Source organism: Cyprinus carpio, chromosome A20, assembly GCF_018340385.1.
Source record: "Cyprinus carpio isolate SPL01 chromosome A20, ASM1834038v1, whole genome shotgun sequence".
Classification (NCBI taxonomy): Eukaryota; Metazoa; Chordata; class Actinopteri; order Cypriniformes; family Cyprinidae; genus Cyprinus; species Cyprinus carpio.
In genome coordinates this window covers 3,983,699-4,011,696 of record NC_056591.1, presented here as the reverse complement: position 1 = coordinate 4,011,696, position 27,998 = coordinate 3,983,699, and the positions used below count along the sequence as shown (strand labels likewise).

General features: G+C 36.7%; 1 protein-coding gene across 2 annotated transcripts; it reads left to right on the top strand.

Moving 5' to 3' along the window:
* Positions 1 to 620: 620 nt before the first annotated feature.
* Positions 621 to 27,998, top strand: LOC109068709 (E3 ubiquitin-protein ligase TRIM9). Of its 2 annotated transcripts, XM_042777395.1 has the most exons (11): positions 621 to 1,474; positions 12,032 to 12,127; positions 14,236 to 14,358; positions 17,453 to 17,563; positions 18,309 to 18,462; positions 20,068 to 20,136; positions 20,353 to 20,513; positions 21,545 to 21,683; positions 23,459 to 23,762; positions 26,221 to 26,383; positions 27,213 to 27,998. In XM_042777395.1, exons 1-11 carry the CDS (start codon positions 710 to 712, stop codon positions 27,255 to 27,257), a joined length of 2,130 nt encoding a protein of 709 aa, XP_042633329.1. In that variant the 5' UTR covers positions 621 to 709; the 3' UTR covers positions 27,258 to 27,998. The 2 variants fall into 2 exon arrangements, with proteins under 2 accessions (XP_042633329.1, XP_042633330.1); XM_042777396.1 differs by lacking the exon at positions 20,068 to 20,136 and having other exon boundaries at positions 622 to 1,474.

Sequence of the window (27,998 nt, the reverse complement as noted above, 5' to 3'; positions counted from 1 at the left end):
TCTTCAAATCCCAAAAGTTTTCAAGTTTTTCATATATATATATATATATATATATATATATATATATATATATTATTCAAATGAAATGGAAAATGGGACCTAAAACTTTCAAAATTATACTATTTGTGAGTGCATGAGATGATATAACCATACATCACCATTATTCCACCACAGCACATGTTATCTATTGACTGGTAATGGTTTTCGTTATGAGTCATGATGTATGTGTGCTTGTGTGTGTGCTCATTAACTCATTAATGCACATTAATGTGCTGTAATTAGACTGTGTGGGCAGGATGGACTTTAAGCAGGCCGATGCTCACAGTGAAAAATTCCTTTCCCTCATTATTTACGGCTATTCACAGAAACAGGCTACTGGTCAGCTCTCACGGATGCCTTCACAATTACAACGCCTGTCCTCCTTTGACGGTTGTTTACACAGGGGCTTCTTTAAATTGCAAATTAGCCCCCCCAAAACCTTGACCCTTGAATACGGGACTATTTTGCAAATTCTTCTCGCCGCATTTAATTAGCGGAATTGAGGGAGTTGTAGTTTTAAGAGGTCCACTGAAGCGTGGGGTATCGGCCTAGTGACTACAACGCCCACAGGCGTTCTGTCACTGCGCATGCGCGGAGCGGGTAAAGGGAGCTGTCCGCGTCTGTAGTGCTGCTCTGATTTCACTGAACGGCTGCGCGTGCGAGTGGGTTTATGGACGCGATGGAAGAAGAACTGAAATGCCCGGTTTGCGGTTCTGTCTTTAAGGAGCCGATTATTTTACCGTGCTCTCATAATGTCTGCCTGGCGTGTGCCCGGAATATCATCGTGCAGACCCCGGAGGGAGAGACCCCTCCGCAGAACCGATGCTCCGGCACCTCGGACTATGACTATCTGGATATGGACAAGATGAGCATGTACAGCGAGACGGACAGCGGCTACGGCTCATACACGCCGTGCCTGAAGTCTCCCAACGGAGTGCGCGTGTTCCCGCCGGCGCTGGTGCACCGCCACTGCTCCATTACCTGCCCGCTGTGCCACCGCAGCGTGTCCCTGGACGAGCGCGGGCTCCGGGGATTCCAGCGCAACCGACTGCTGGAGGCGATCGTGTCCCGCTACCAACAGAACCGCGGCGCTTCCGTCAAATGCCAGCTGTGCGACCGCAATCCGGTGGACGCCACGGTGATGTGCGAGCAGTGCGATGTGTTCTACTGCGCTCCGTGTCAGCAGCGCTGTCACCCTTCCCGCGGACCGCTGGCCAAGCACCGGCTGCTGCCGCCGACTCCAGCGCAGGCGGGGAACGCGCAGCCGGCCGGCGCCTCCGCGCGCAAACAGGCGACTTGCGTGGATCACGAAACCGAAAACTACAGCATGTACTGCGTCAGCTGCAAGACCCCCGTGTGCTACCAGTGTCTGGAGGAGGGCAAACACGGCAAACATGACGTAAAGCCCCTGGCCGCTATGTGGAAACAACACAAGGTAATGATCGCATCGAGGCACTGTGTCTATACCACGTACAGTGATGGTAAAATGGTACATGGTACTTTCACAAAGTTTGACATGATGGTGAGTAAATAATGATAGTTTTTTTTTCTTCAGTGAATTTTCAGTGTGCTGTTATTTGGATTACCTTGCATGCAAAAAAATATATGCATGCAAACGGTCCCCAAGTACTAATGCATTTCCTGATACCGTTACTAAACCATGGTACTGCCACAATACTTATGGTTTGACAAAACACTGATCTCACATTCAGTGTAGCTCAGTATTTATAGTATCAAAGGAGCTGTGACTTTCTGCTAATGAATGCGCTAATAAATGCATGTTCTTGTTATAAGATTTTATTTTTGTTTTTGAATTTTTTTGTTAAAGTGATTTAGGACGGTTAAAATTTTTGGTTTTGACACTTAAGCACACACACACACACACACACACACACACACACACACACACACACACACACACACACACACGCTGTCCACTCTCGGGCTCTACTCATGCTTGTCTCTGTGCTCTCTGTGTGTGAGTAGGTCAGTGTAAGTGCCTTATGCTGTACAGTATGTGTATGTGCTGCTGTGCAGTGGGAGGGGGTATAGTAGGAAATTGAGGAAAGCTTGTGTGTAGTGGATGGAGAGAGTCACGGTGTGTGTGTGTGTGTGTGTGTGTGTGCTGATTTATTGTAGGCGGGGAGGAACTGTGTGAGTGTGTATGAGTCAGTCTAAATTCCACCCTCCCGCTGGACCTCTTTTTTCTTCATGCACTTTAATGGATTCAGATGGAGCTGGCAGAACAGATAATTTTACACGTATTGCATGAAGCTGTGAATTAAATTAGAACACACCTTTAGTTTTAATTGAGCCTGAATCTCTCAAATCCCACTTTTGGGTGCATTTGGGTCTTTATCATTTAAGAGATTGTGGCAGGGTACTAGTCATTTATGAACCAAAAATGGGCTGTGAATTATGAAGATGGGACATATATGTTGATTTTAGTGAATAAAAGATTAGGTTGGAGATTTACTGATGTCTAATGATCCCATCTATTATGATAGTTCAGACATGAGATATTTCATTTACTATAAGTTTTATTGCTACATTACACATAATAACCTGCTGTGCTGGGGCATATACTGTATAAAGAGAGGTGTACAGTATCAAGTAAAGATACAGGCTGATAAAATATTCTCTGTTAATCTTGAATCAGCCTGACATAATTTTCATATTTTATGTAAGCCTGTTTCAACCCTTAGATAAGAAATATAATCACAGTGTAAGATAGTCACACTGTGATATAAAGTCACAATTATAAATTAACAATAGTTATAACAATAATTAGACATACCTTTTTAAGACAAGAAACAAGAAAACAAGAAAAAAAACAAATTACAAGAAATAAAGTCACAATCATGCGATATAAAGAGATATACATGATAAAAGAATAGTCACAATTTGGAGATATAAAATCACATTGCACAATATAAAGTTACAATTATGCCAAATAAAGTCACATTATGAAAGATAAAGTGTGATATAATGTTACAATTACAAGAAATAAAGTCATAATTCGGAGATATAAGTCACACTGTAAAATATACAGTAAATATACACAATAATCAATTAAAAGAAAAAATTAAACTGACGGACATAACTAAAACAAAATCTAAACAGAATAAAAATGGCTCTAGCATCAATACACTTCTTCAATGAATGGAAAAACAGACAAGACTTCTGTATGTGGAAATACCAATGGACGTCACTAAAATGAAATATAAAGTGAATAAATATGATTCTAGTGCCTAGACACGTAATGCAGGAATGCCGTCTCCTTCCACACATATTCATAAATACAGTGTGTGGGAATAACTGTGACCTCCTCCTCCACACACAATTCATGATACGCAATGGTGGTTTCGCCTCACACACACACACACACACACAAGCAGATCGAATGTAGGTTAGATGTTTTAGACTGAAATATGCAGTACCACTCCTCCATATGCCATCTCTGAGGAGTGTGTGTGAGGAGACTGCCGGCGATCTGTGACCAAGGAAACAGCTCAGTAAACTTGCCACTGACTGAAGAGATCTTAATACAAACCAGTCTTCCAGCAAATAAGTGTAGCTGGAACGTTTCTTGAAGAAAATGAAAAGATTAAATAAATAAACTTATGTTTTTGTAAAATTTATGAATTACAGAATTACATAAAAAAAGGAATTAAATACAAAATTTCATTTTTTTTTTTTACTTTGTTGACATTTGTGCAGCCAGCTAATGTCAAAGATTGTCAGCCAGTGGGGTTTGATATGCAGCTATTCATAGAGAAGACAGGAAAAGACAGAAACAGAGAGAGAAATAAATACAGAGAGAGCTCCACACACCTTCCTACAAACGTGACCCGTCCTGTTCAACGCCCAAGTACAGAATCCTGTAATACAGCAGGTTTCCATGGTTACACATGACTATTACATCAGTGTTTCATTTCCCCACACAACTGAAAAGTGACTGTGGCTTCTTCAGACTAATACTGAACAGACAACCTAAAAAACTAAACACATGGCCTGGTCAAAATATAGTAAAATATTGCTCCTCAAAATCTAAATATGAAAAATTTGAAATTATATTTTATATCAAGAATATATGAAGCTTATTTTTAGGACCACTGAATGCTTCCACAATTTATTTATTTATTTATTTATTTATTTATTTATTTATTTATTTATTACAAAATTCTCACCACTGTAATGTTCCCTCATATTTAACTTTTTTTTTTTTTTTTTAATGGTAGTTGTTAATAGCAGATTTCCATAATTCAGTGTTTTTTAAAAAATAAACATGGATTTAAAACCAAATACTATAAGTCTAAAGTATAAATACTTTAAGTTACAATTAAATAATATATCATTATTTTTAGCACTATAAAAACAATAATAACAATTGCTAATAATTGTTCTGCTTATTTGTCATGAAAGTAATGTCATAATGCATCAAAAATGACACATTTCTTTTAATTCTGGGGGGAAATATTACTGTTGCTGAAAGTTTTCATGATTTAATTTCAGTGAATAATGCCTTAAATTTCAGCCTGTTCCTAATAAACTGAAGACTCAGAATAAAGAGCATTATGGGCTCTTTTATGGATGTTGAGAAACGTGGTCATTATAAGCTATGAAGAAATTCTATATAAAAAATTCTACTATTGCGTAGACTTGGAACAATGTAAAGATGAGTAAATGCCTGTGTTAATTTAGTGTGGGATTTACTCTGTTCTGTTTACTAGCGATTCCTGAGTGAAAATGGTAGTATAATAATCACAAACAGTAGATTTTTTTTTTTCTTGTGAAACATACTCAAATAATCTTTAATTTTTAAAAGAACCTATATAAAAGATCATTTATACCATTGGCAGTGACTGTTTTAAATCAAATTCTTAATTGAGGTATTATCATTAGGTATCTTTCTGGGTAGGTGTGTGTACACGTGTATGCATACGTGTGGGCATGCAAATGTATTCATTTTTATTTTGTTTATGTGTATTTTATTATGTGATATGTGAATGTATAGTATTATCTGTTAGGATGTATTTTTTATACAAGTGTCAAAGATAAATTTCTGTACAGACAATAAAGTTAAACTATAACTATAAACTATAACTATTTTGGAGTGATGAGTATAAACAAACCTCAGGGCATGTAACACAGTCCCAATTCAATTTCAATCTGAAGTTGTCTCACAGCATCACAGAAGGAATGCAATTCTCATGAACAAACAGCAAAAGTGATGAAATGTGAAATCAGGGAAAACAGCTGAAGAATTGAAATATGTGCATGTAACCTTCATTTCACTCTTTAGGGCAAGATTTGCTCCTCGTTTCTGAACACAATTGCAGCGTTCTGTCAAATATGCATTTAAAAATTGATGCTGCCAATGACTTTCTGTCTTTCCAATGCGAACCCCAGACCAGATGCCACAGAGATTTGTGGATAGTGGAGGAGGGAGGGAGTTGTAGTGATTTTGTAGTTTTTTGTGATGTTTGATTGGTTCTGCTGACCTCCAGATGTACAGCATTAATCACACAGCTGCCCACAGCAACAGAGACAGCGGCTCTGCTCCAGAACCTAATGAGCTGCTTGCACTGCAAAAATCATTTTCTTCATTAGTCATTTTGGCATGGTTTCCAGTAAAAATTATCTACAGGTTCTTAAAACAAGATAAATTTACTTGATGAACAAAATTGGGTATATATATTAAATATAATATTATTAGTGTAAAGCAGGGGTCTCCAAATTTGGTCCTGGAGGATCGTGTCCTGCAGAGTTCAGCTCCAGCTTGCCTCCACACACCTGCCTGAAGTTTGAAGTAGAGCTTGATTAGCTGGTTCAGGTGTGTTTAATTAGGATTGGAGCTAAACTGCAGGACACTGGCCCTCCAGGACTAATGCTGTGTTCAGGTCCTCCTGGGAAGTTCGTACTTATGAGTTGAGAAGTCGTAATTACGACGTCGGGTGCGTTCAAGGCAGTTTAGTCGGCACAAGTTGGCGGTTTACCTTCTTTTAATAAAATACAAGAAAATACAACAGGGTTTGTTAACTCTGCTTATAGAAAATGAAAAGCAAAGAATTTGCATCAGGTGTGTTTTGCGTTTTTAATTTTTAAAAATAACTTATGAAGCTACTTTAATCTGTATTGCATAAAAACGTATTAATTATTGTATTGCAATCCTGTCTATTAATTTCAACTAAAAAATTACCGTTAACAACAGACGTTGCATCCATCGATCCATTGATTCTGTCATGTTTCTCATTGACATGCCCATAACTCTGAAACTCAGAGCTTAAAGAAAATTCTGAGTTTCCCACTCGTAATTACGACTTTGTGGTGGCGTTCATGTGCGTTTAACTCGTAAATACGATGTATCTGACATGACTTGAATGCACCATGAGTTTGGAGAGTTTAGCATTGTTAGCTTAGCAACATGGTAATACCAAACTCTTCTGTCCTCTGTTGTCTCCTTCATGTGAGGAGCATAGAGCTGATGCCTATGTAGAGCATTTCAAAGCCAACACACTCTCATGGTAATTCTTAACTATTTTATGTTTATGCAAATTAGTGGTGAGTTTGTACAATGCCATTTGTACATTTTTGTGTGATCTGTTTATGCTCCAGTGAGGGTTAAGGTACTGTTTAGCAAATGTTCATGGGTGAAATCCAGTCTTTTCAATAGGAATCTGTGATTTTCAAAATATTTCCCCATGCATATTTCACAAAAGGTTCAGTTGGTCACGTGAATTTGCCGCGTTAGCTAACAGAAAGCTGCTTGGTTTGAAAGTGATTGAAAGTGATTTCTGTTCAGGCTATGCTTCAAACATAGCTATGTTATTAACAACAGACAGGTTTTTTCATACATTTTTAAAATTGGTTTCATAAACCTTTTCATAAGGTTTCAAAATCAAAAGTGCTTGTGCAAATCAAACCATATGACTGTAATGTACGTCCACTGGAGGCAAGTTGAATGAGAACCCATGTGCAGTTTATTTAAGTCCAGTGGTGGATTGTTTGATGAGAAGCTGTGTGATGTTTTATGAGGGCTATGTATATGTATCTCAAACAAAAAAATACAAAACATAATAATTGCTGTTAATACTGTTCATAGTCTGTTTGATTACTCTGTACATTTCTGCCATATGTACATTTACTGACATAGTCACCACTGATAAGCTACTACTAAATATATTGTAGAAACAAGGCCACAAATGAAGAATTTGTTCCCTTGTTTTAATTAAAAGGTCCCCCTCGGCGGGCCCCCAATCATCAAGGGCCCATATGCATACCCTGCATACCCAAACACTACGCCCCTGTCTCTGCCTATGAAGAGGTACTTCACTACATTTTGGAAGGGAGTCTGAAAGGGCGATAGGTTCAGAGGTGTATGACAAACCTGACCCACTCTTTAGTGCATACTCCCCGAGGACTCACAATCAAGGTCACTACTACATCAGCACTGATTTGTATCTGAGATGAACACACACGCACACACACACGCACACACGCAACACACACACACACACACACACACACACACATACACACACACATTAAACAAACACACAGTCTCATTCCAGCAAACACGCTGATAAGGCAAGTGCCCAATTGCTCTGTCAAAAAAATCAACCAACAACAGTTATTGAAATGTCATGCATGTCTCTGTGATGTTCTGAACACACACACACACACTCGTGCTTGTCTTCCACTGTCTCTAAATTCAATTCACGTCTCATCAGCTCTTCATCACATTGCCCTGCTGAAGTAGATAATGGGATAATAGCGCTCTGTCTTTTAGGAAGATAGAGACCCTAAATAAAGAAGCTCCACTTGTGTGTGATTTCATATTAGCTCAGCGCTCTCCCCATCATTACAGATAGACTCAGTGTTTTAGTAAATCAGTATAATGCCAGTAAACCATAATGTTTTTATAGATCTTCATTTGCATGTATTCTTCTGACTGTTTATTGTCCTGCTTTCCACCTAGAGATTGAAATGATACGATGACAGTGAAAACCATGAAAGCTATTGGACACCTACTCCACAATTGAATATAATAATGAATGTTATATATGCTATGCTATATACACTGCTATACTGTATATACCTTTTAAAGGTGTGGGGCCGGTAAGATTTATTAATGTTTATGAAATGTTCATGTACTCTTTTAAGATAAAGACAATAAAAACAGTAATACTGTATAACATTATTACAATTTAAAATGACTGTTTTCTATTTTAATCTAATTTAAAATGTAATTTATTTCTGTGATCAAAGCTGAATTTTCAGCATCATTACTCAGGTTTTCAGTGTCACATGATCCTTCAGAAATCATTCTAATATACTGATTTACTGCTCAAGAAACATTTATCATCAGTGTTGGAAACATTTGTGCTGCTTAATATTTTAGTGGAAACAGTGATTTTTTTTCTCCAGGTTTCATTAATGAATAGAAAGTTAAAAGAAGGGCATTTATGATTTGTAACATTATAAATATATTTACTTTAACTTTTAACTTAAAGTATATAGTTCTTTATTTCTTTAAAAAAAATGACCCCAAAATGTTTTGCATATATAGTATTATTTTATCCAGTACACAGACTTGACTGGAGTTGTCATCTCTTATGAAAATTTGAAACATATTTGTCAAAAATACTATTACATTCTTTATGGATCTACTGTAAAATCTTTTAGAGAGGAAAAACATCATTCGTCCATTATTCAAAAGAAAAGTGTGCAAGTTTGAGTCATCAGTAATCAGCCTGCAGAATGTTTAGAACTGAAATACATTTGATCTCATCTGTGTAAGTGAGTCTGACCTTTGCACTGGCCTTTGCGCTGACTGTGGTCAATAAACTACAGCTACGTGACATTCTGGACTTTAAAATCAGTTAACAAAGCAAGGGAAGACAACCAGGGCTATTTCTTTGTTTGATTTTTTGGTTGAAATCAGTCTGAGTAGTGTGAAGGAGGGCCAGATTGTACAGGGTCTATGGACACAAAAGAGGGGTGGGACGGTGACCCTGATGCATCATTGACCCCAGCGGTGTCCTGGTGTCTTCTACTCGGTCACACAGGCACACATACTAAGAGAAGTGGGCCTTATCTGTCAGGGTCTTGTTAGCAGGCTGGACAGCTTGCTCGGCCAGATGGCATGTTAATAGAGCGAGGAGATATCTCTGTGTGTGTGCTTGTGTTTGTTTGTGTGTGTGTGTTTCCTTCGTTGATTTAAGACCCCGCTGATTGAAGAAGGCCAGGGAAGGCCCAGAGGAAGAGGAGCAGGTGGGAAGGAAATGTGTGTGTGTGTGTGTGTGTGTGTGTGTGTGTGTGTGTGTGTCTGTTTGTGTCTGTGGACTCATGCCAGGGTGTTTTCCACAGACTTGAGTGATCCTTAGTCAAGCCAGGGACCTGCAGAAGATGTTAACACTTTATTGTGTAAAAAAAAAAAAAAGTAATAATCATAAAGAATTTAACAGATTTGGTCGATTCCTTAACAGTTCTTTTAGTACTTTTGAAGAAATATTTAGGAAAATTAATTTTATTATATATGTAGCATTAATACAATCTAATAACTAGCATTGGCATTATATTAAATAACAATACAAAACAAAACAAAATGTGGTAACATATTTAATTCATTCATTTTTATAAAATACTTACAAACATGGACTTTTTTATTACACATTGTCGTGTTAATAACCAGAAAGTCACTACTGCGATTTTCAATGTTCAACCAGCTTTGTATTGTAGTATATGTGAATAATGCATAACTTTCTACAGTATGTTGCCTGCACCCAGATATCCCTGTGCTATACTTTGCATGAATAACCACATTTATAAAACGTGTTGGATGGAACATATTATTTATTGATCGTTTCCTTTCACTAAGAGATCTGCTGTAGAGTGCTTTTTCAGTGTTCATGGATCTTGGTTTGGGTTCTCACTCCAGCTGCTGTCTAATGTCTGGCTCAGGCTGAGGCTTTTATTCGAGATCAGATTAGAATTATTTCACTAAGAGATATAGTACAGTAGGCTAAAGCTATAAAGAAACCATAATGCAAAGCTGTTGTTTGCTTTGAGAAGATCATATTCAACTGATCTTATACCTTCTGCCTATGAATTATGGAGGTCTGGTAAACCTCTGGGTGACTGGGTATTAAGCTGACAGTGACAGTGTTTCAGTAATCTAAAGCTGATTCTGCACAGACCAGCCCATCAAAATCATATAAATCCTGACAGCTTAGTTTTGTTTGGGAAAATATTGATGAGACATACAGTATGAGAAAGATACGGTGGCTAAGACAGCTCAACGTGCTGCAACTTAAGAAAACATGCAAACAGAAAAAGCACCAGCGAATTAAGAAAACATCTTCATCAGATTCACAACACGCGCCACAAATACTTACAACACAACCAAATACAGAAATGCATGGCAAGTAGCACAGACCACAACGGAAATGTTCCAAGGGGACCCCAGCCACCCTTATGAAAATTAACCATGGTTTTATTATAGTAAAAGTGTAGTAAACATGTCTTTTTGTGGTATTTGATTGCCATTTGTATAACTACAGTTGTACAAATACCATGGTTGAACTATGCTTAGTGTAACAAAACCATGGCTTATTTGTAGTTGTGGCTTCAGGGTTTGACGTGTTGTGTATTCAGAGATGGTACTCTGCATACCTTAGTTGTAACGAGTGGTTATTCTCCTCTGACGTCTGACATCAACAAGGCATCTTCGTCCACACAACTGCCGCTCACTAGACATTTTCTCTTTTTCGGACCATTCTCTGTAAACCCTAGAGATGGTTGTGCGTGAAAATCCCAGTAGATCAGCAGTTTTTGAAATACTCAGACCAGCCCGTCTGGCACCAACAACCATTCCACGTTCAAAGTCACTTAAATCCCCTTTCTTCCCCATTCTGATGCTCGGTTTGAACTTCAGCAAGTCGTCTTCACCACATCTAGATGCCTAAATGCATTTAAATGAGTTGCTGCCACGTGATTGGCTGATTAGCAATTTGTGTTACCAAGCAATTGAATAGGTGTACCAAATAAAGTGGCCGGCTAGCCCCTTACTGGAGAGCTGCTTTGTAACAGAAAACCAAGTAAAAATGACACTGACACTGATTTGTCATGTAACATACTGTAAAGCTGCTTGATTTAAATAAATCTACTTATAAATTGCTGTATATGGAAACATTGCTTGGTGATTGAGGATACTGGGAATATTTGAAGATGTTGGGAAATGTTAGATTGGCAGGACTGGTCATGGTCCAGTGAGGCCCCTGGGCAGTGGTTTTTATTTTGTTGTTATTCTATCAAGTCATCTTTATTTGTATAGTGCTTTATGCAATACTGATTGTGTCAAAGCAGCTTTTAAGTGTCAAACAGGAAAATAGTTGGTCAATAATGCAGATTTCAATAATTCTAAATAATTCAATGTCAATAATTCTTATTTCATTAGAATAAATGGTGAGTGTTGAAGGCTCTCAAGGGAGAAATAATCTTCTAGACTACATAATGTTTTATTTAGGGTATGTACCAGCAGGGATTACCGCTCATGCTAGCCAGCCAAACCCTGAACCCCTGAGTTTGAATATGCTGGGAATCTGGGCTATGTTTAAGAACGGACTCTAGATAATGGTAGGTGGTGTTATTTTAGGAAGCATGGAATGTTGGGTAGAGAATACTGGGAGTGTTCAGTGAGATGTAGCTAATGAATGTGCTGCAGGAATTTATGCAGGTTTAAGACGTTTTATAAGCGTCTGAAGATGAATGATATATAATTAAAATGTGTGATGTAAGTGTGCGTACTAGTTCTACAGTGGACTACAATATTTCATTTGTTTAATGCAACATTAATAGATACATGTTTTAATTGAATCGAAGTTACATATCATATTCACTCACAGCTCTACCAACAAATTATTTTGGAAGAAAAGATTTTTAAGCATGTTAAGCAGATGATTTCATTGGCCCTTGTTTATGTGTGCAGTGTCAGCTGTCCCAGGCGTTGAATGGAGTGTCTGACAAAGCCAAGGAGGCCAAGGAGTTCCTGGTGCAACTGAAGAACTTGCTTCAGCAGATACAGGTATACATCGCAACAAAGCCATCTGATGAATAGTTATGTATTAGAAATGTGAAAATGATGTAAATATTAAATGTTTAAAAAGGTTTTGAATGTGTTCCCTTTTTAGAATATAAAACGACTTGTGAATAAAAAAAATTGCCTTCACATCAGAGCAAAAATAAAAACATAATCAAAACAGCCATCCCAGCAGGACTCAAATATTAGCATCTCCTCTTTGATTTGTGAGTGTCTCATTAAATATTCAAATGAATATCTAGTTAAAAATGAAGTGGGGTAATTATAACATTCAGCATGCATCCAGCAAACGTGCCATATGTCAGATGTTAACATGAATTTTGTTAGCATGTTTATGTGTTGCATATCAAAGGTTTTGATAATCTAAAGCTGGAGATCTCAACTATGGTTCCATCGACCCCTGGGGGTCGGAAGAAGATAAAACATATCAGAAGTATAAAAATATTGAATAAATGTCAAGTTTGAAGCATTAATTCTCTCTTTACCCTGCCCTAGTATAGAGAATTAAAACCGATGCAGCTTAACATTCATTTGTATTCAATGCAAGTTTTTGCATACAATCCATACATGCACATGATTGTCATGAGTTTTGAATTGTATTCTGCCTGGAGACCACAGATTATGAGCTCTGAGCTATTTTTACTCAAGTGAAGAGTTTAATGCCCTTTCATACTGCCCAGCAGTCAGAGGGAGAGAGAAAGAGATTGTCTATGAAAGCCTCTGTAAGCAGACTTTGCGCTGAAGTGCTATCAGTGATTTTCAGTGCAATGTGACATACTTGCTCACAGAGAGACAAATCCTGCAGAAGGAGTATAGTCTGGTTTCAGGCCTGACCTCTTATTTTAAAAGGTACCAGTCACATATACTCATAAGAAACGTCTCCTCTTCATCATCGGTGTGTAGTAGATGAAATGACTCAGTCCCATCAGCCCCAGTGTCAGTGTGTGGGTGTAGGTCTCACATCTGAGTCACAACCGTATTCAAAGTGAATGAACGATTAGTTCCATTCCAAACTCCTACACCAAAGACAACTGATCTTTGCCAGCTTCGTTAAAATGCATTTAAAGCTGAAGTGTTTCATTTCTGTGCCACTACGGACACTAAACAGAAAAGCAAAAAAATATATATCAAATACCCCTATTCCCCGTCTTGCACAAACAGGGAGTCCAGCACCAAGCTTCACTGGTTGAGCCTAAGACTGCTTTTGCAAAATATAAACTGCCAATATTTCATGAAAATATTATTGATATGATTTTATTTGAAAAGTGATGTGTAGAGACAGCTCTAATCATCTGTCTTCATTGGACATAAGTAGCATGTCTATGTAGTATTTTATTATTATAATTTTTTTAATGAAATTTTTGTATTTTTTTTTCTTTTAACTTTTTAATTTTTAAATTTCAAATTTTATTGTTTTGTTTAAGCCACATTGTGGCTTATCAAATCTTTGGTCTATTTGTTTAAACATCATGACCAGTTTGAAGAAAGCAAAACAAAACAAAACAAAGCAAAGCAAAGCAAAACAAAACATTTGGTATATTTGTTTAAAAAACTAATGAAAAAACTCAATTATGTGGATTTGAGGCTGGATTATCAGTTTCATCAACCAGTGGCAGGGTGTAATTGGGACATTTTATTTATTTGAAAATATCTGCTTTATGAGTCCATCTGGACCATATATTAAAATTAAGCTGTAATAATGTCATATTGTAACTATATTTCCACAGTTTTAAATGATGGCTTCCCACATTTGCATACAAACACCATTTAGTATTCAGCAGTTTAAAATATAGAAGTTTACAAATGTGAAAAGGTTAGCCAATCATAAAAGAGGTCATTTTCATATATAAGTCTGAAAGGTACAATAGCGTTTTTAATTCTTAGCGCTCAGACAGATGGTAAAAAATTATAATGACTAACTTTAGCAGACTTCTTCTGGACGGAGATTAAAATGGTACAAAAGTTCCATATTCAGGTCATCAAAAACAAAATCATGGAGACATATTTCACTGTATTTACTGTTTTGTGGTGCAAATTCTTGAGGCTCACCATTGTGTATACTGTGTGTGTGTGTGTGTGTGTGTGTGTAACAGGAGAATGGGGTTGAATTTGAGGCATGTCTGGTCGCTCAGTGTGACTCTCTGATTGAAGCGCTCACTCGGCAGAAAGCCAAACTGCTCACCAAGGTCACAAAGGAGAAAGAGAGTAAGCTAAAGGTACGTCAAAACACACCCACAACATGCACTTCTCACATCTCTTTGCAGCAGTGATATTATTTCCTAATTCAGTCATATGCCATCTTAACCACACAGATGGGATGGAGGGAGAAAGAGTTTCTGTAATACACCGCACTGTTAGTGTCCTCCCCTGACTTTATGGAAAGCAGATTGAGTTTTGGTGTTATTTGTGCAACTCCATATGGTCAGAATAAAGTGAGATCAGTGAGTTTCTTTAATCTGACTGTATGTGAGGAATAAAATTTATTTACTTAGCCTATGTTTAAAATATTTGCACTAGTAGCATTTTTTGTTCATTTAATTAAAAAATGTAAGTAAATTTATTGTAATTATTTTTTAGTTGTATTTTTTAGTTTTTTTCACATTTATTATTATTATTATTTAAATGTGTGTGTATATATTATTTAAATATATATATATATATATATATATATATATATATATATATATATATATATATATATATAAGACTAAATGTAAATGTAAATTTATTTTTTTTTTTTTTTTATATATTAATTGATTGGATATGAATTTTTTATTTAATTATGATTGATCTTTTTCCATGTTCATCAACTCTGGTTGTATTGAGGACCTTGTGATATAAAAAGCCATTTTTCTGTTCTCTAAGATAATTTGTGGCTAATAGTGTAAGTTCCTCCATCTTCCGGGGTCTGTGTGCTCTGCTCAGATAATCAAATGAAGTGTTTTTGTTTGCAGGGACAGGAGACGTCATTTTCTACTCTAATTCATTTCTTCCACGCCAGCAGTCTGACAACAGAGCTTTACACATGCCCTCTTTCACCACACTGAACACAGGATGAAGGGGGTTGGGGTGTGAAAGTAAACCCGCTCAGTCATATGCAGTTATTACAGTATCCCAAGGAATTAATCCATAGGTTGTTCTATAGATTGCAAGTTTATATTGTGCATTAGGGAGATTTAAATTATCTATAGTTTATGTATCAGAACTTGAGGGGACAGGAAACCCTGGTATATGTATGGCTCTTTGCACAATAAACCAAACAACATAAGTTCCTTTGCTTTATTTGATACAGATAAGAGACAGAAGGCTTTCTAGTCATTTTAATCAGGAAGAGGCTGGCAGACGAAGAAAAAAAAAGGAAATTAAAAATTAAGGTCTTGGTTTTTTAATATTCAGATATTCATAACCTCACAATATGAATGTCTTTAAGCATTATTAATTTTTTTATTTTCATTTTTTATTATGGTACATTAAACACATTGAACAGTGTGTTAATCTTCCTTCTTTTTGTTTTGTTTAAATATTCATTCATTTCTAACTTAAAGGGTTAATGTTGGTTCTGTCAGTTATAATTATACAGTCATTCATCTCATTCCACAGAGCGCTTGACAAGTGCAAGAATAATTAATGCAAGAATAAATAAAGAGTGACTGATTTGATCAGCTTGTCTTCACAATTAGACATGGATAAAAAAAATGAGTTTGATAAATGAGTTTGATAAATCAAATCAGCTCTTTGTATTTCAAAAACAAATATGAAAAGAATATATTCTGGATCATCCATAGGTTATTATTTCTTAGTATTTCAGAACATTTAATACTCTACTTAAAGGGATAGTTAACCCAAAAAAAAAAAAATCATTATTTACTCACCCCTATGTAAATAACAAACCCATAAGACTGGAATGGAGATACTTTTTATGACACCTGAGAGATTTCTGTCTGTCCACTGAAAGTCCATTCCACCAAAACTTTGATGCTTCAAAAAGTTAATATAAAGACATCGTAAAATAATTCCTTATTCCATATTCCATCAAGCTGTTAATTCCAGGTTTTCTGAAGAGACACAGTCACTTTATAGAGTATTTTATGTGTAAAGTTAGCCATGAAGTGACAATACAGCCTTAAGTGTTTTTTTTTTTTAAAATTGTATTATTCATTAGGTCATTCGTTCATCACTCATCTTTCCATTGGAGTACAGTATATAGTATCTGATGTTATTATGCAACTAAATCAGTTATGGGTGAACAGTGATATAGTGAACAGGAACACACAGGATCATGGCTGGAACATTGTACTGATCAACCCAGGATTGAAACATTTGCTAATTGTGGAGAATATTTTAGTCTGTCACTGTGGGCTTTGCTTAGTTTGCAGTAATTTGTGGATAGTTACTGTATGTCACACCCTTTCAAGTAACCTTGCATGTAACATGATAGTAACCATGTTTACCATATTCTATAGTGATGACAGGAGTTATAAGTGATAAGATTTATTTTATTACACTAGTCTCATATTAACATGTATAACATAGTCTTGTGCCTGTATTAACATATAGGGGAGAGCAGGGTGAGTTGAGTCAGTTTTTACTTATGGTGTGTTTATAGTGATGGGTTCAACTTAAATATGTACAGAAGTTTAAGGATGTGGTGCATCCTTGGGAGTAATCACTTTGGCTCTAAAATAAACTGCCTACAAAATATGGCTTTCAAAAAAAAAAAAGAAAGAAAAGTCTCTTGGCTCAATTTGTCCTCGGTGTGGGGTAAATTGAGACAAGGGAGAGGGTAAGATGAGCCACATGGAGTTAAACTGTGCCATTGATTATACTGAAGTAAAACTGAACATTTTCAATAGAAATTCAATAAAAAATGGCTTTTTAAAATCTATGTGTGAGCCTTATGATGGACTGGCCATTCATCCAGGGACTTTCCCCACCTGTGGCTCCAGAAGCTGGGTTCAAAAGTTGGGTAAAGTTCAAACTGAACTGGTTAAATCTTCATATATGTGTGGACATATCACCAATTTTGTTTAAAGTTATCTAGAAACAAGGGGTGGCACAACTTGATTGAGCTTAGCTTTTATTGAATCTGGAACATTCCCTTAATTGGCTGAGACTAACGATCATTGACAGCCGTACAGATCCTGTCTTGCAACTCTCTGACAGTAGATGTGTGTGAGCGTGTGCGATGATGATATTGGTTATTATACGGCTCCATATCTCTTTGAGGCATCTATCTGACGTGACACTCACAGCAGGAGTTCATCACTGTGAGCATGTCTTTGATTGAATGCCATCTCCTCTCTGTTTCAGACTGTAAAGGATCAGATAACTCACTGCACCATGAAGCTCCGGCAGACCACAGGAATGATGGAATTCTGTCTGGAGGTTATTAAAGAGAACGATCCCAGTGGATTCCTACAGGTACAAACAGACAAAAAGCAAAGATCAAAAGATCTGAAATAATAATAATAGTAATAATTTTAAAAATTCATATTTCAAATAACACCTCACCATTGGGACAGGAGTACTGGTACATCCCTGTTATTATTCAGAAGTATGAATGAAACGTAAAGCCGTGTACGCTGTCGTTTCTGATAGTTTCCTCTGAAAGCTGTTCAGAGTGGCCCTCAGCAATTAAACTCTTTCAATAATTGAGGTTTCATAGCAGCGAACCTTTAAAATATAAAGACGACAGCTCCAGATGAGCAACGCTGCCTCTTTACTGAATTTTTCATGAAGTATCGATTGTGATGTTTCTTTGAGCGCCTTCACAAAGCATGTAACGTGAGTCAGAGATGCCTGCCCAGCAGAGATTTCTGAAAGAAGAAGTTGGCAGACAACAATGTATTTTGAGGATCAGACAAACCGATGCACAAAGGAAAAAAGTGAATCGCTGAAACACGGTGCAGAATGTTATGGACTACATCTTTCATATTGCACATCAGTGGCAACCTAGCAAAGCACTACATTTGTACAAAAGCTAACAAGCATGTCCTTAAAAGAATAACATGTTGTAATTTCTTTTCATGCACTGGAATTCCAAACCATTTAAACAATATTACATTTTTAACAGGAATGAAAAAGAGGCTATTTTCTTATATTTTCTAAGACATCACTGTTGATAATTATCATTTCTCTTCTCCTCTTCATTTCTTCCTTCTTCCAGATCTCAGATGCGTTGATCAAGCGTGTCCAGGTGTCTCAGGAACAGTGGGTAAAAGGTGCATTGGAGCCAAAGGTCTGCCCAGAATTCGCCTTGACCGTCAACACAGACCCTCTGATGCAGTCGATTCTCCAGCTGGACTTCACCCAGAATAAAGGTAACATGTGACAACACACCTAACAAATGAGATTTGCTGTTTGTGGGCACCAGTGTTGGGGGCATAACGATACAAGCAACACACGTCACATGATCATGTTATGGTTTAGAGTCCATGAACACACTGTGCATGTTTTTGCATTAAGCCATGTTCACACATACTCTGTCTGCGCTGGATATTTTTTTCCCACGCCCATGTTAACAGATTAGAGCTCACACTGCACTGCACAAAGTTCTTTATGAACCACAGGATTGTTTTTAATAAAGATTTAAATGCAAAAGAAAAGGCAGGAGAGCTGTCTGTTTCTGTCAGTGGTAAGATTAATCTAAAATGTTTGTGATAATGTAAGAAAAGTAGACTATAGGCTGTTTAAATGTTCTGCCACTTGCTTGAGCAACTTAATGCATAAATCTAGAAGTAAAACGCATTGAAACGTTGCCTATATTTATTGCATTTAAACCTGAATTCAGAATCATGATGCTTAAAAAGCATTTTTATTGATAAGGTTTGGATTGTTAGAAAGAGTTTTTGTTGATTGTGTTTTGGTTTGAAGTCGCACATGGACTGTATACACACTGCAGATGTAGTGTGTGTGAACCATAGTGTTAAAACAGATTGATGGAACACAGCAGATCTGAACAGAAGACGCACTATATGAAACAATGTTTACCAAATACCAACAAAGTTAATACGTTTATTCAGCAAGGACACATTCAATTGATCAAAAGTGGCAGTAAAGACATTTATAATCTTACATTTCTATTTCAAATAAATGCTGTTCTTTTGAACTTTCTATTCATCAACGAATCCTTAAAAAACATTGATAATAAGAAGAAATGTGTCTTGAGAAGCACAGTAGTATATTAGAATGATTTGTAAAGGATCATGTGACACTTAAGACTAGAGTAATGATGCTGAAAATTCAGCTTTGATCACAGGAATAAATAACATTTTAAATGGAAATGGAAAACGCAAATTTTTTAAATAACATTGCACAATATTGCTGTTTTTATTTTATTTTTTATCATATAAATGCAGTCTTGGTGAGCATAAGAGACTTTAAAAAACTTCAAGCTTTAGACACTTTAAAAAGTTAAAAAAGCTCTGCCTCTAATTAAAAAAAAATTAAATTATATATATATATATATATATATATATATATATATATATATATATATATATATATATATATAAATATAAATTTTTCATATATATATATATATATATTATTTTTATTTTTTTTTTTATATGGAAATTTGTGTATTTAAACCATAGTTGCTTATTAATGAGTAACTAAAAACATTCTTCAACACTGGTGGTCACTGTTATAAAGCTAATAATATAATTTAAATTTGAGATTCTTGTTTTCCATTTAGAATGTAGATTTTGGTTTTTGAGTATTAGTGAGTAGTATATTAAAATATTATGTAGTTATGTAGTTTATTGAATATTGGAAAACATAACCAATCTTGAAACTCAAATTCATTTCTTGTCAAAGATCCAAAAGCAAACTGCATCTTTCCCAGTTTCTTAGGCAATTATCCCCTCAGTTTTACCTCTAGACTCACACATGCAACACTTGCTTTGTCCGATATCATCTTTCAGATGGTCAGGAGGCTGCTTTATTGAAACAAATGCATGCAGGTGACCAGAAAGAGGAGGAGAGCACAGGAGGTATTTCAGAGCTGCTACAAACTGTTCCCCTAAACTACTGGACCCCTCCCAAACCCACCGTCCCTTTTCCTTTATTTGTTTTAGATGCACTAGTGACTTTCAGGAAGCACTTACTCCCATGCATGTCACTCCACCATTACCCTATTTAACCTTTTGATGCCTCGGTGGATGACAAGCAATGCTTTAATGCATACTCTGTAAAATTTTGCCTTTTAGCGGAGTCCCCCACAGTGCCTCCTGCACCGCTGTTGCAGTTGGAAAAATGCTGCATGCGGAACAACAGCGCCACTCTGGCCTGGAGGATAACTACAGTCCAAGCCCTGCCTGTAGAGGGTTATGTGCTGGAGCTGGATGACGGGAATAGCGGGCCTTATCGGGTACATCTTCACCATTTTTATTTCCACACTGAGATCATTCAGCATTCAGGAAAACAAAGAGATCTCTTAATCATCACAAGTCTCACACTTTATATTTTTATGATTATTTGCAAATCGCCTTTCCTCTTCCATGGTATATACCTTTTAAAGAGACATGCACCGAAATGGGTCATTGTGAACAGAGCTGTTTTTGACAAGGTAAAAAGGGTGTTGTTTTACACAACCATTTAGGAATTTTAACGAAAGTATGACATTCCATGAAGACACTAAAGAATCATACCAAAACTTGTGGAAAATGGGCATCGGATGTCTCCTTTAAAAAATAGCCAGTAGCATTTAGCTTCACAGTCATGAACATGATTTGCTGTTTGTGTAATGGATGGAAGCCAGCCTGGGATGCTATGAAATGCTAGCCTACCATGTGAAATGGTGCTAATTTGAATCCCATTTGGAGCCGTGTCATTAGAACCAGTGACGTTGGTGCCATGACCCGGATGGGAGTGAGGTTTAACGGAGGCCATCTAGTAAGAGCTGTGCTAGTGACGCTAGTGGCTGCAGTCTTTAATGTCTTTGTCTTTGAGTGGTGTGGTAGTGTGGCTGGTTGATGAAGTCTTTTATGTAGTAACTAAGGACAGGCAGGGACTAGAACAAAGGAAACTGAACAGAAACAAACTAAAAGTCCATGAAAGTGAAATTAAGCCAGAAATAACTGATAAAGTGATACAGTTAGAGCGTCCACCTCCCATGCCAGTTGAAGTTGGTTCATATCCGGCGAAAGTCAGACTAGCTAAATCTGTGCTGTTAAATCATCCAAACTGTGTCTTTTACTAAGTAGGGTTGCAGGAAGCTTTTTTATGTTATCTTGTTTTTAAAATGCTTAATATTCTCTGCATCTCTTTGAGAAATCTACATCTTATTTATCTTTGATGATAAACATCTAATCTCACATGAGATCATGTTTTACTCTATGCTTTCTGTTTTTACCTTACACCTTGTCTGCTTTTTTTCCTCTTTCCCTGTCTATGTTTTAGGAGGTGTATGTTGGGAAAGAGACCATCTGTACAGTGGATGGCCTTCATTTCAACAGTTCATACAGCGCTCGAGTCAAAGCGTACAACTCTGCTGGCGTGGGAGCGTACAGCAAGGTTGTTGTTCTGAAGACATCTGATGGTGGGTGTTTTGGTCGTCTGCTTCACACAGTTTCTTTCATTCACCTTTAATAGGGTCTCTGAGAGTTCTTAAAGCTTCTTTTCTATCTATGACGCTCATGCTCAGCTCCCACATTATATATTCCCTTTCCTCCGTGGACCCCTGCTGTGGATGCGTTTCTTTAATGAGTTTTTTATAGGAAAACTCCTCTCATCACTTTTTAGCCACTCTACTGATCAAACTTCCTACATAGGCTGTGTATGTAGACATAGAGACTTCAACTTTAGGTGCATGGAGACTTGAACTGTTTCAGGTGTTTGAGTTCTTGAATTAATTTGACTGAATGTTGTTGTAAGAGTACTGATATTTATACCAACATTACAGGGATTTTTCATTGTTTGTACCACTCCACTTCTCCAGGTTACAATGTTGAACCAGCAAAGTGACTGTCTTTATAAGTGAGTCATTGAATCATTCACTGAACTGATTTGTTCAAAAACACTGATTCTGCTGTAGCTTTCTTGGAAACTGTGAGCTGAGTAGTAGTAGACAAATTAAAATATACTATATTGTGTGAATTCAATGTAAATTGCTCAATATTAAAGGAATAGTTAACCCCAAAAAGTCACCATCAGGCCATACAAGATGAGTTTGCTTCTTCATCAGAACAGATTTGAAGAAATGTAGCATTACATCACTTGCTCACCAGTGGATCCTCTGCAGTGAATGGGTGCCGGCAGAAGGAAAGTCCAAACAGCTGACAAAAACATCACAATAATCCACAATAATGCACACAAATCACACCACTTCAGTCCATAAATTAAAATCTTTGTAAGAAACAAATCCCTTATTTAAGACATTTTAACTACAAACTTTTGCTAAAATAGAGTCATCTATGCATTATATTGCTTTCTCAAGTGAAAAATCTGTCTTGTCTGAATCAAGAGATAAAAATGCAGCGATTAAGCACCGTTCACTATTTTTATTTAAAATTAATTTCATATATAGCAAAATGGCATACACGCTCAAATGACTTTGAAGGGCATAAAAACACTTTTCCAAAATTGAGAGGCACAGTGGTTTAATGGAAAATGGAAAAAAAGGAAAATATTAGAATTATTTAGATTTATTTTATTTATAGGTGTATAACTCCTGTGACTGGTCAACATTGCTTTCAAGTTTTGCACCATTTTAAATTAGCCCAAGACCAATAGAATTAAGATCCCAGTAATAGTTACATTGGCAGGACCTGGATTGCGGTTTGCAGTTTGCAAAACTACATAAACCAGGGGTCCTACAGGAGATGTTTAATTATGTACATACAAGGATTTGATGCTAGATTTGCCTTACAGGCCCTCAGCTACCAAAACTCCACTTCTAAGAGAGCATACTAGCTTCAATATTTCATTCCTTCAACTCTTTTAATAATTCATGTGTCACTGAAGGAGTGAATATGTGTAGCTATGTGTAAGATCAGCAAATTATGATGACTAAACTTACACTCTTTTATATCCTTGTTAAAGGAGTTGCAAATAGTTTTTGTTTTGGGCTCTTTTTCTAAAATAAATCTAAACAGAAAACTAAACAGTGAACCATAAATGTTGTATTATTGTATGTACTTTTTACATGTACCTTTTGAGTTCCAGAAACACCATTAACTATTGTTATATACAGTGTCAGTCAACCACTGTGAAATGCTATTTTGAAAAGACTCAAAATAGAACTGCAAAATATGTTTTTGAACCACAACAAATTATTCTGGCTATCACAAACTTTATTTTATCTTTCCTCTGCAGTGGCATGGTTCACCTTTGACCCTACCTCAGCTCACAGAGACATTGTCCTGTCCAATGAAAACCAGACTGTGACTTGTAACAGCTACGATGATCGCGTGGTGCTCGGGACCGCTGCCTTCTCCAAGGGTGTTCATTACTGGGAACTTAGTGTGGATCGCTATGACAACCACCCCGACCCAGCATTCGGTGTGGCCCGGATTAATACGATGAAGGACATGATGCTGGGGAAGGACGATAAGGCTTGGGCTATGTATGTGGACAACAATCGCTCCTGGTTCATGCACAACAACTCCCACACCAACAGGTACACATCGTAATTTTTCTAGTGTGGTGATAAATATTACAAGCTAGTCTTTTGACAGATTTGGTCTACATTATTTTGGCCAGGCACCAGCTCTTAGACAGGAAGGGACCATCTATCCAACACATAATATTTGTCTATCCATTGAAAGTCCAACCAAAATTGTCAAGCTGGAAAAAGTTCAGTCCATATGAACTGAGCAGTTAAATCCAAGTCTTCCAAACAAACAATCGCTTTATATGATGAAGAGTTTGATTTAGGATTTTTATTCATAAACTTTGATCAATGCACATCAAATGTGGTTAACGCCTGCTCAACCATACTTGCTTTTGATGTCTAAGAACTCTGTCTTCACGAAAAAGTTCATTTAGACATCAAAAACATCATAGGGAAAAATGATGAGAGAAGTATCTTTGTGTCCCAAAGATGAACGAAAGTCTTAAAGAAAGACATGAGGATGAGTAAATGATGATTTTTTTGGGTCAAGGAATATTACTTTTAAGGGCACCTGGGAAACATTAGGGAACAATAAACCCAAATAACTAAGTCTAATTTCAAAACATGAATTTATATCAATAATTTATACATGGTACCACAACTAAATGTGAAGCAAACTGTGAATCGCTAAAGCCTTGCTTTCTGATTTTTTTGGGGGGTGATTTTAGATACAGACACTTGAAAAAACAGAGAAGTCAAGATATTAAGGAAACATTTTTGAAGCAAAGAGGAGATTTTATTACCATAGATTTGATAGCATTTTACAAACTTTAAAAGAAACCTATATTCATCTCATTCTTGGATGTTAATGGCATAAATGAAAATGAATGAATTGATTAAATTAATGTTCAGCCTTCCTGTAACACAAACAGTAGAGCATGGTGGGTTCAATTCCCAGGGAAAGCAAGAACTGATAGAATGTGTGCCTTAAATGCAATGTAAGGGGCTGTTCACACAGAACACGTTTCCCCATTCCAGTGTTTCTATGTGAACAAGCACTAGACGGATGTGTTTGATCATTGCCTTTTGCAGTGCTTGCTTTATTCCACTATTCCAATGTCCATGTCTCACGCTTTTCAAAGCAAAATGCATTCCGTGTGAATAGCCACTAAGTCATTTTGGATAAAAACATTTAGCAAACATATAGATGTAAACTTACTAAAATATTATAAATGGAACAGCAAGATAAGCAGGAGAACAGCACACATGTCTGAGATTATTCATGTACACTGTATTCCTTCCATATTCATTATAAACATTGATTCAGTATAAAGGTTGGACTAGAATATACTGTAGAGCTTAATTGAAAATGTTGTGCATGGTGTATGTCAGACTTATGCTGATGCAGTGTCCTCCGGTGAGTATCAAGGACAGGCTGATTGTAACACTTGAATACTAATGCAATGATTTAAAATTCTTCTTCTGTTTATTGATAGTGAGGTGACTGCGAGGACATGCTAACAGTACTGCTATCGTTACACTTAACAGTCCCTGAAATCTGTGCCTTTCTGTGTAACCTATTTAATGTAGCCCGAAGCCTAACTTGTTCTGCTTCTTTGTCAGTCTTGGATCCGCCGTACTCCTTTCATTGTATTAATTTTAACTGTTTTAGTCCTCTTCTCTTTTTTAATATATATGTGTATATATATTTGGATATCTTGTTTTCCCAACATGTTTCTTTTATTCTTTTGTCCCTCCATAACCCAGGGTCTCAAATCAGGTAAACCATTCATGTTTGTATAGTCACTCCTGTAGAACCGTCCTAGTAATAGTTCTTGTATTCTCATCAGCTTTGTGATAGTTGTTAGCTAAGAGAATGTTCCAGAAACTCAATGGTTCTCATTTTCGGTGATACATTCACAAGTGCTCAGTACTAAATACACGTTGAAACATTTTATTCATATATAAACAGTAATCTACTTTCTTACATACAGTACATCAAATATAGTAAACATAGCCTAAGTTTAACTGTATTTGCTTGATGTATAAGAACAAATCTCATTGGTTCTTGCCGAAGCTCAAACATGCTTGAATGACTTCTGTTTTCAATATTGATGTGGGAATATCTTCATTTGTGTTCCAAAGATGAACAAACGTTTGGAATGTATGAGGAATAACAGGTGGAAACAGGGCCAGTGTTTAGAAATACATGATACTGTATGTATTGTGTTCCTCAACATGTATTTTAAAACGACTATGAGCTGTTTCTTCACTACTCTATAAATATAGTAGGTGATATCACACTTGAAGTCATCATGTCAGACTGAATATTAACACTGCTGTGTTTCAGAAGTAACACACACTGGAGTTGTGAGTAAAGTGGAGTCGTAGTACAGTTCTCTATTTCCTGCATCCTTCTCATTCCTCTGCCCAGAGAGATCTTGGATCAAAAGAAAACGCCTGTGTATCCTGTGACACTGATTCCCTTCATTTATCTCCTTCCTCTTCTACCTGATTCTTGCAGGGCTGAGGGTGGCATCACCAAGGGTTCGACTGTGGGGATTCTGTTAGACCTGACAAAACATACCCTGACCTTCTTCATCAACAAACAGCAGCATGGACCCGTGGCTTTCGAGAACCTGGAGGGTGTGTTCATGCCAGCTGTTAGCCTCAACCGCAACGTCCAGGTGAGCAGCAGATCCACACTGACCTCTAGTGATCAGTAGCATTGGGAATCAAGAACTGTTTCTTATTCTGAATCACTCTCGTGACTTGTGCTGATTCTAGTAAAAATCTATATATTTAATAATATGTGTTAAATAATGTTCTTAATCTTTCCTTTTTGTGATGCTGCAGCCCAGACAAAAGCTACAAGAGTTTACGTTAAATTAAATGCTGCTTTTAATTACAACGATGCCCGAAATACACTGGGACTCTTATTTTGAAATGTCAGATTTACTATTGCTGGCTGCTCATTTAAACAGATGCACTGTTACAACTCTCTTAAAAGCAACATATCACAATATAAACACCATATTAATGTATTAGCAGTCACTCATAAGGAATCTACTGGCATAAATGCATGGTATTCATTATTTGCAAACTCTGCATGAGCCTGTAGAATGCGCAACAGCACCGTGTTTTTATTTTGACGTGCATCGCTCATATTGGTTAAATGAAATCATAGCCTTTTTAGGTTTGATAGTAACATTAGGCTGTTTCACAATTCCTGTTTTCCATCCCTAAATTTGAGATCTCTTAAAATGTTAAGATGTTTGTTTTACAATACCATAAATCTATAAAAACTTGACTCTAAATAGAATTTAAAAGTTTGCACACATCTATTTTAAGTTGTAAATGTGAGTAAAATGCTTAAATGGCTCCTTTTGAAAATGAAAAGATGTAAATAGAATCATTTAAGCTGAATCATAATATGAATCAGATTCCTGTGCCTAGTCTTCATCAGCACATCATATCTCTTTTAACATTAATAACTCAAATGTATCTTTTTCACAGGTGACTCTGATCACAGGTCTGGAAGTCCCAAAGAGCATCATGTGATCATCTTGGACCAATGAGAACAAACCAGACCTTTCTTGTCAAACAAATCAGTGCTCTTAGACTGCACTGACATATAAAGCTGATATTAATACTATTTCTTCCCCCTCATGGTCATATGGGTGATTTGCATTTCAGTGTTTACAAATCATTCCCATGTTTACAGAAAAGCAAACCGCGATGTCCCCACGGGGGCCGAGGCTGGAGTCGAACCCCAAAGCACTTTGAAGTAAAGTTCCTTCAGTGAAAGATTAGGGCAGTTTCAAAAATGTAATTGGATTGAAACCAATTTATCATCCATTTGATATGTTAGCAATGGAACAGAGTGAGCAAACGCAACCGATAGTGATCAAACAACTGTGAGACTAAAGGCGAATTTGAAAATGTTTCAGGTTAATCTTACATGCTACACAAATCTCAGGTTTACTCACCTTTAATGTGCTTCAAAAAACCATAAATCTGGGGTGCTGGGATTGAAAAAGTCCCGTTCAGGCCAAAAGCCCTGCGTCAGATTATAGTGAAGTTTACAGTCTCTTCAGTTCACAGTTCTACAAGAAAAATTGTAAATCTGATTGCTAACAGCACACTTCTGCTGAATTAGCTGCACAATTTGAGGCATAACCCATGATCGTAGCACAAACAGTGTGGGATGAGTTACGTGCAGAAGTGTAATACTTAACATATGCACAATTGTCTTAGCAAACAGCCCTAAAACACACACACACACACACACACACACACACA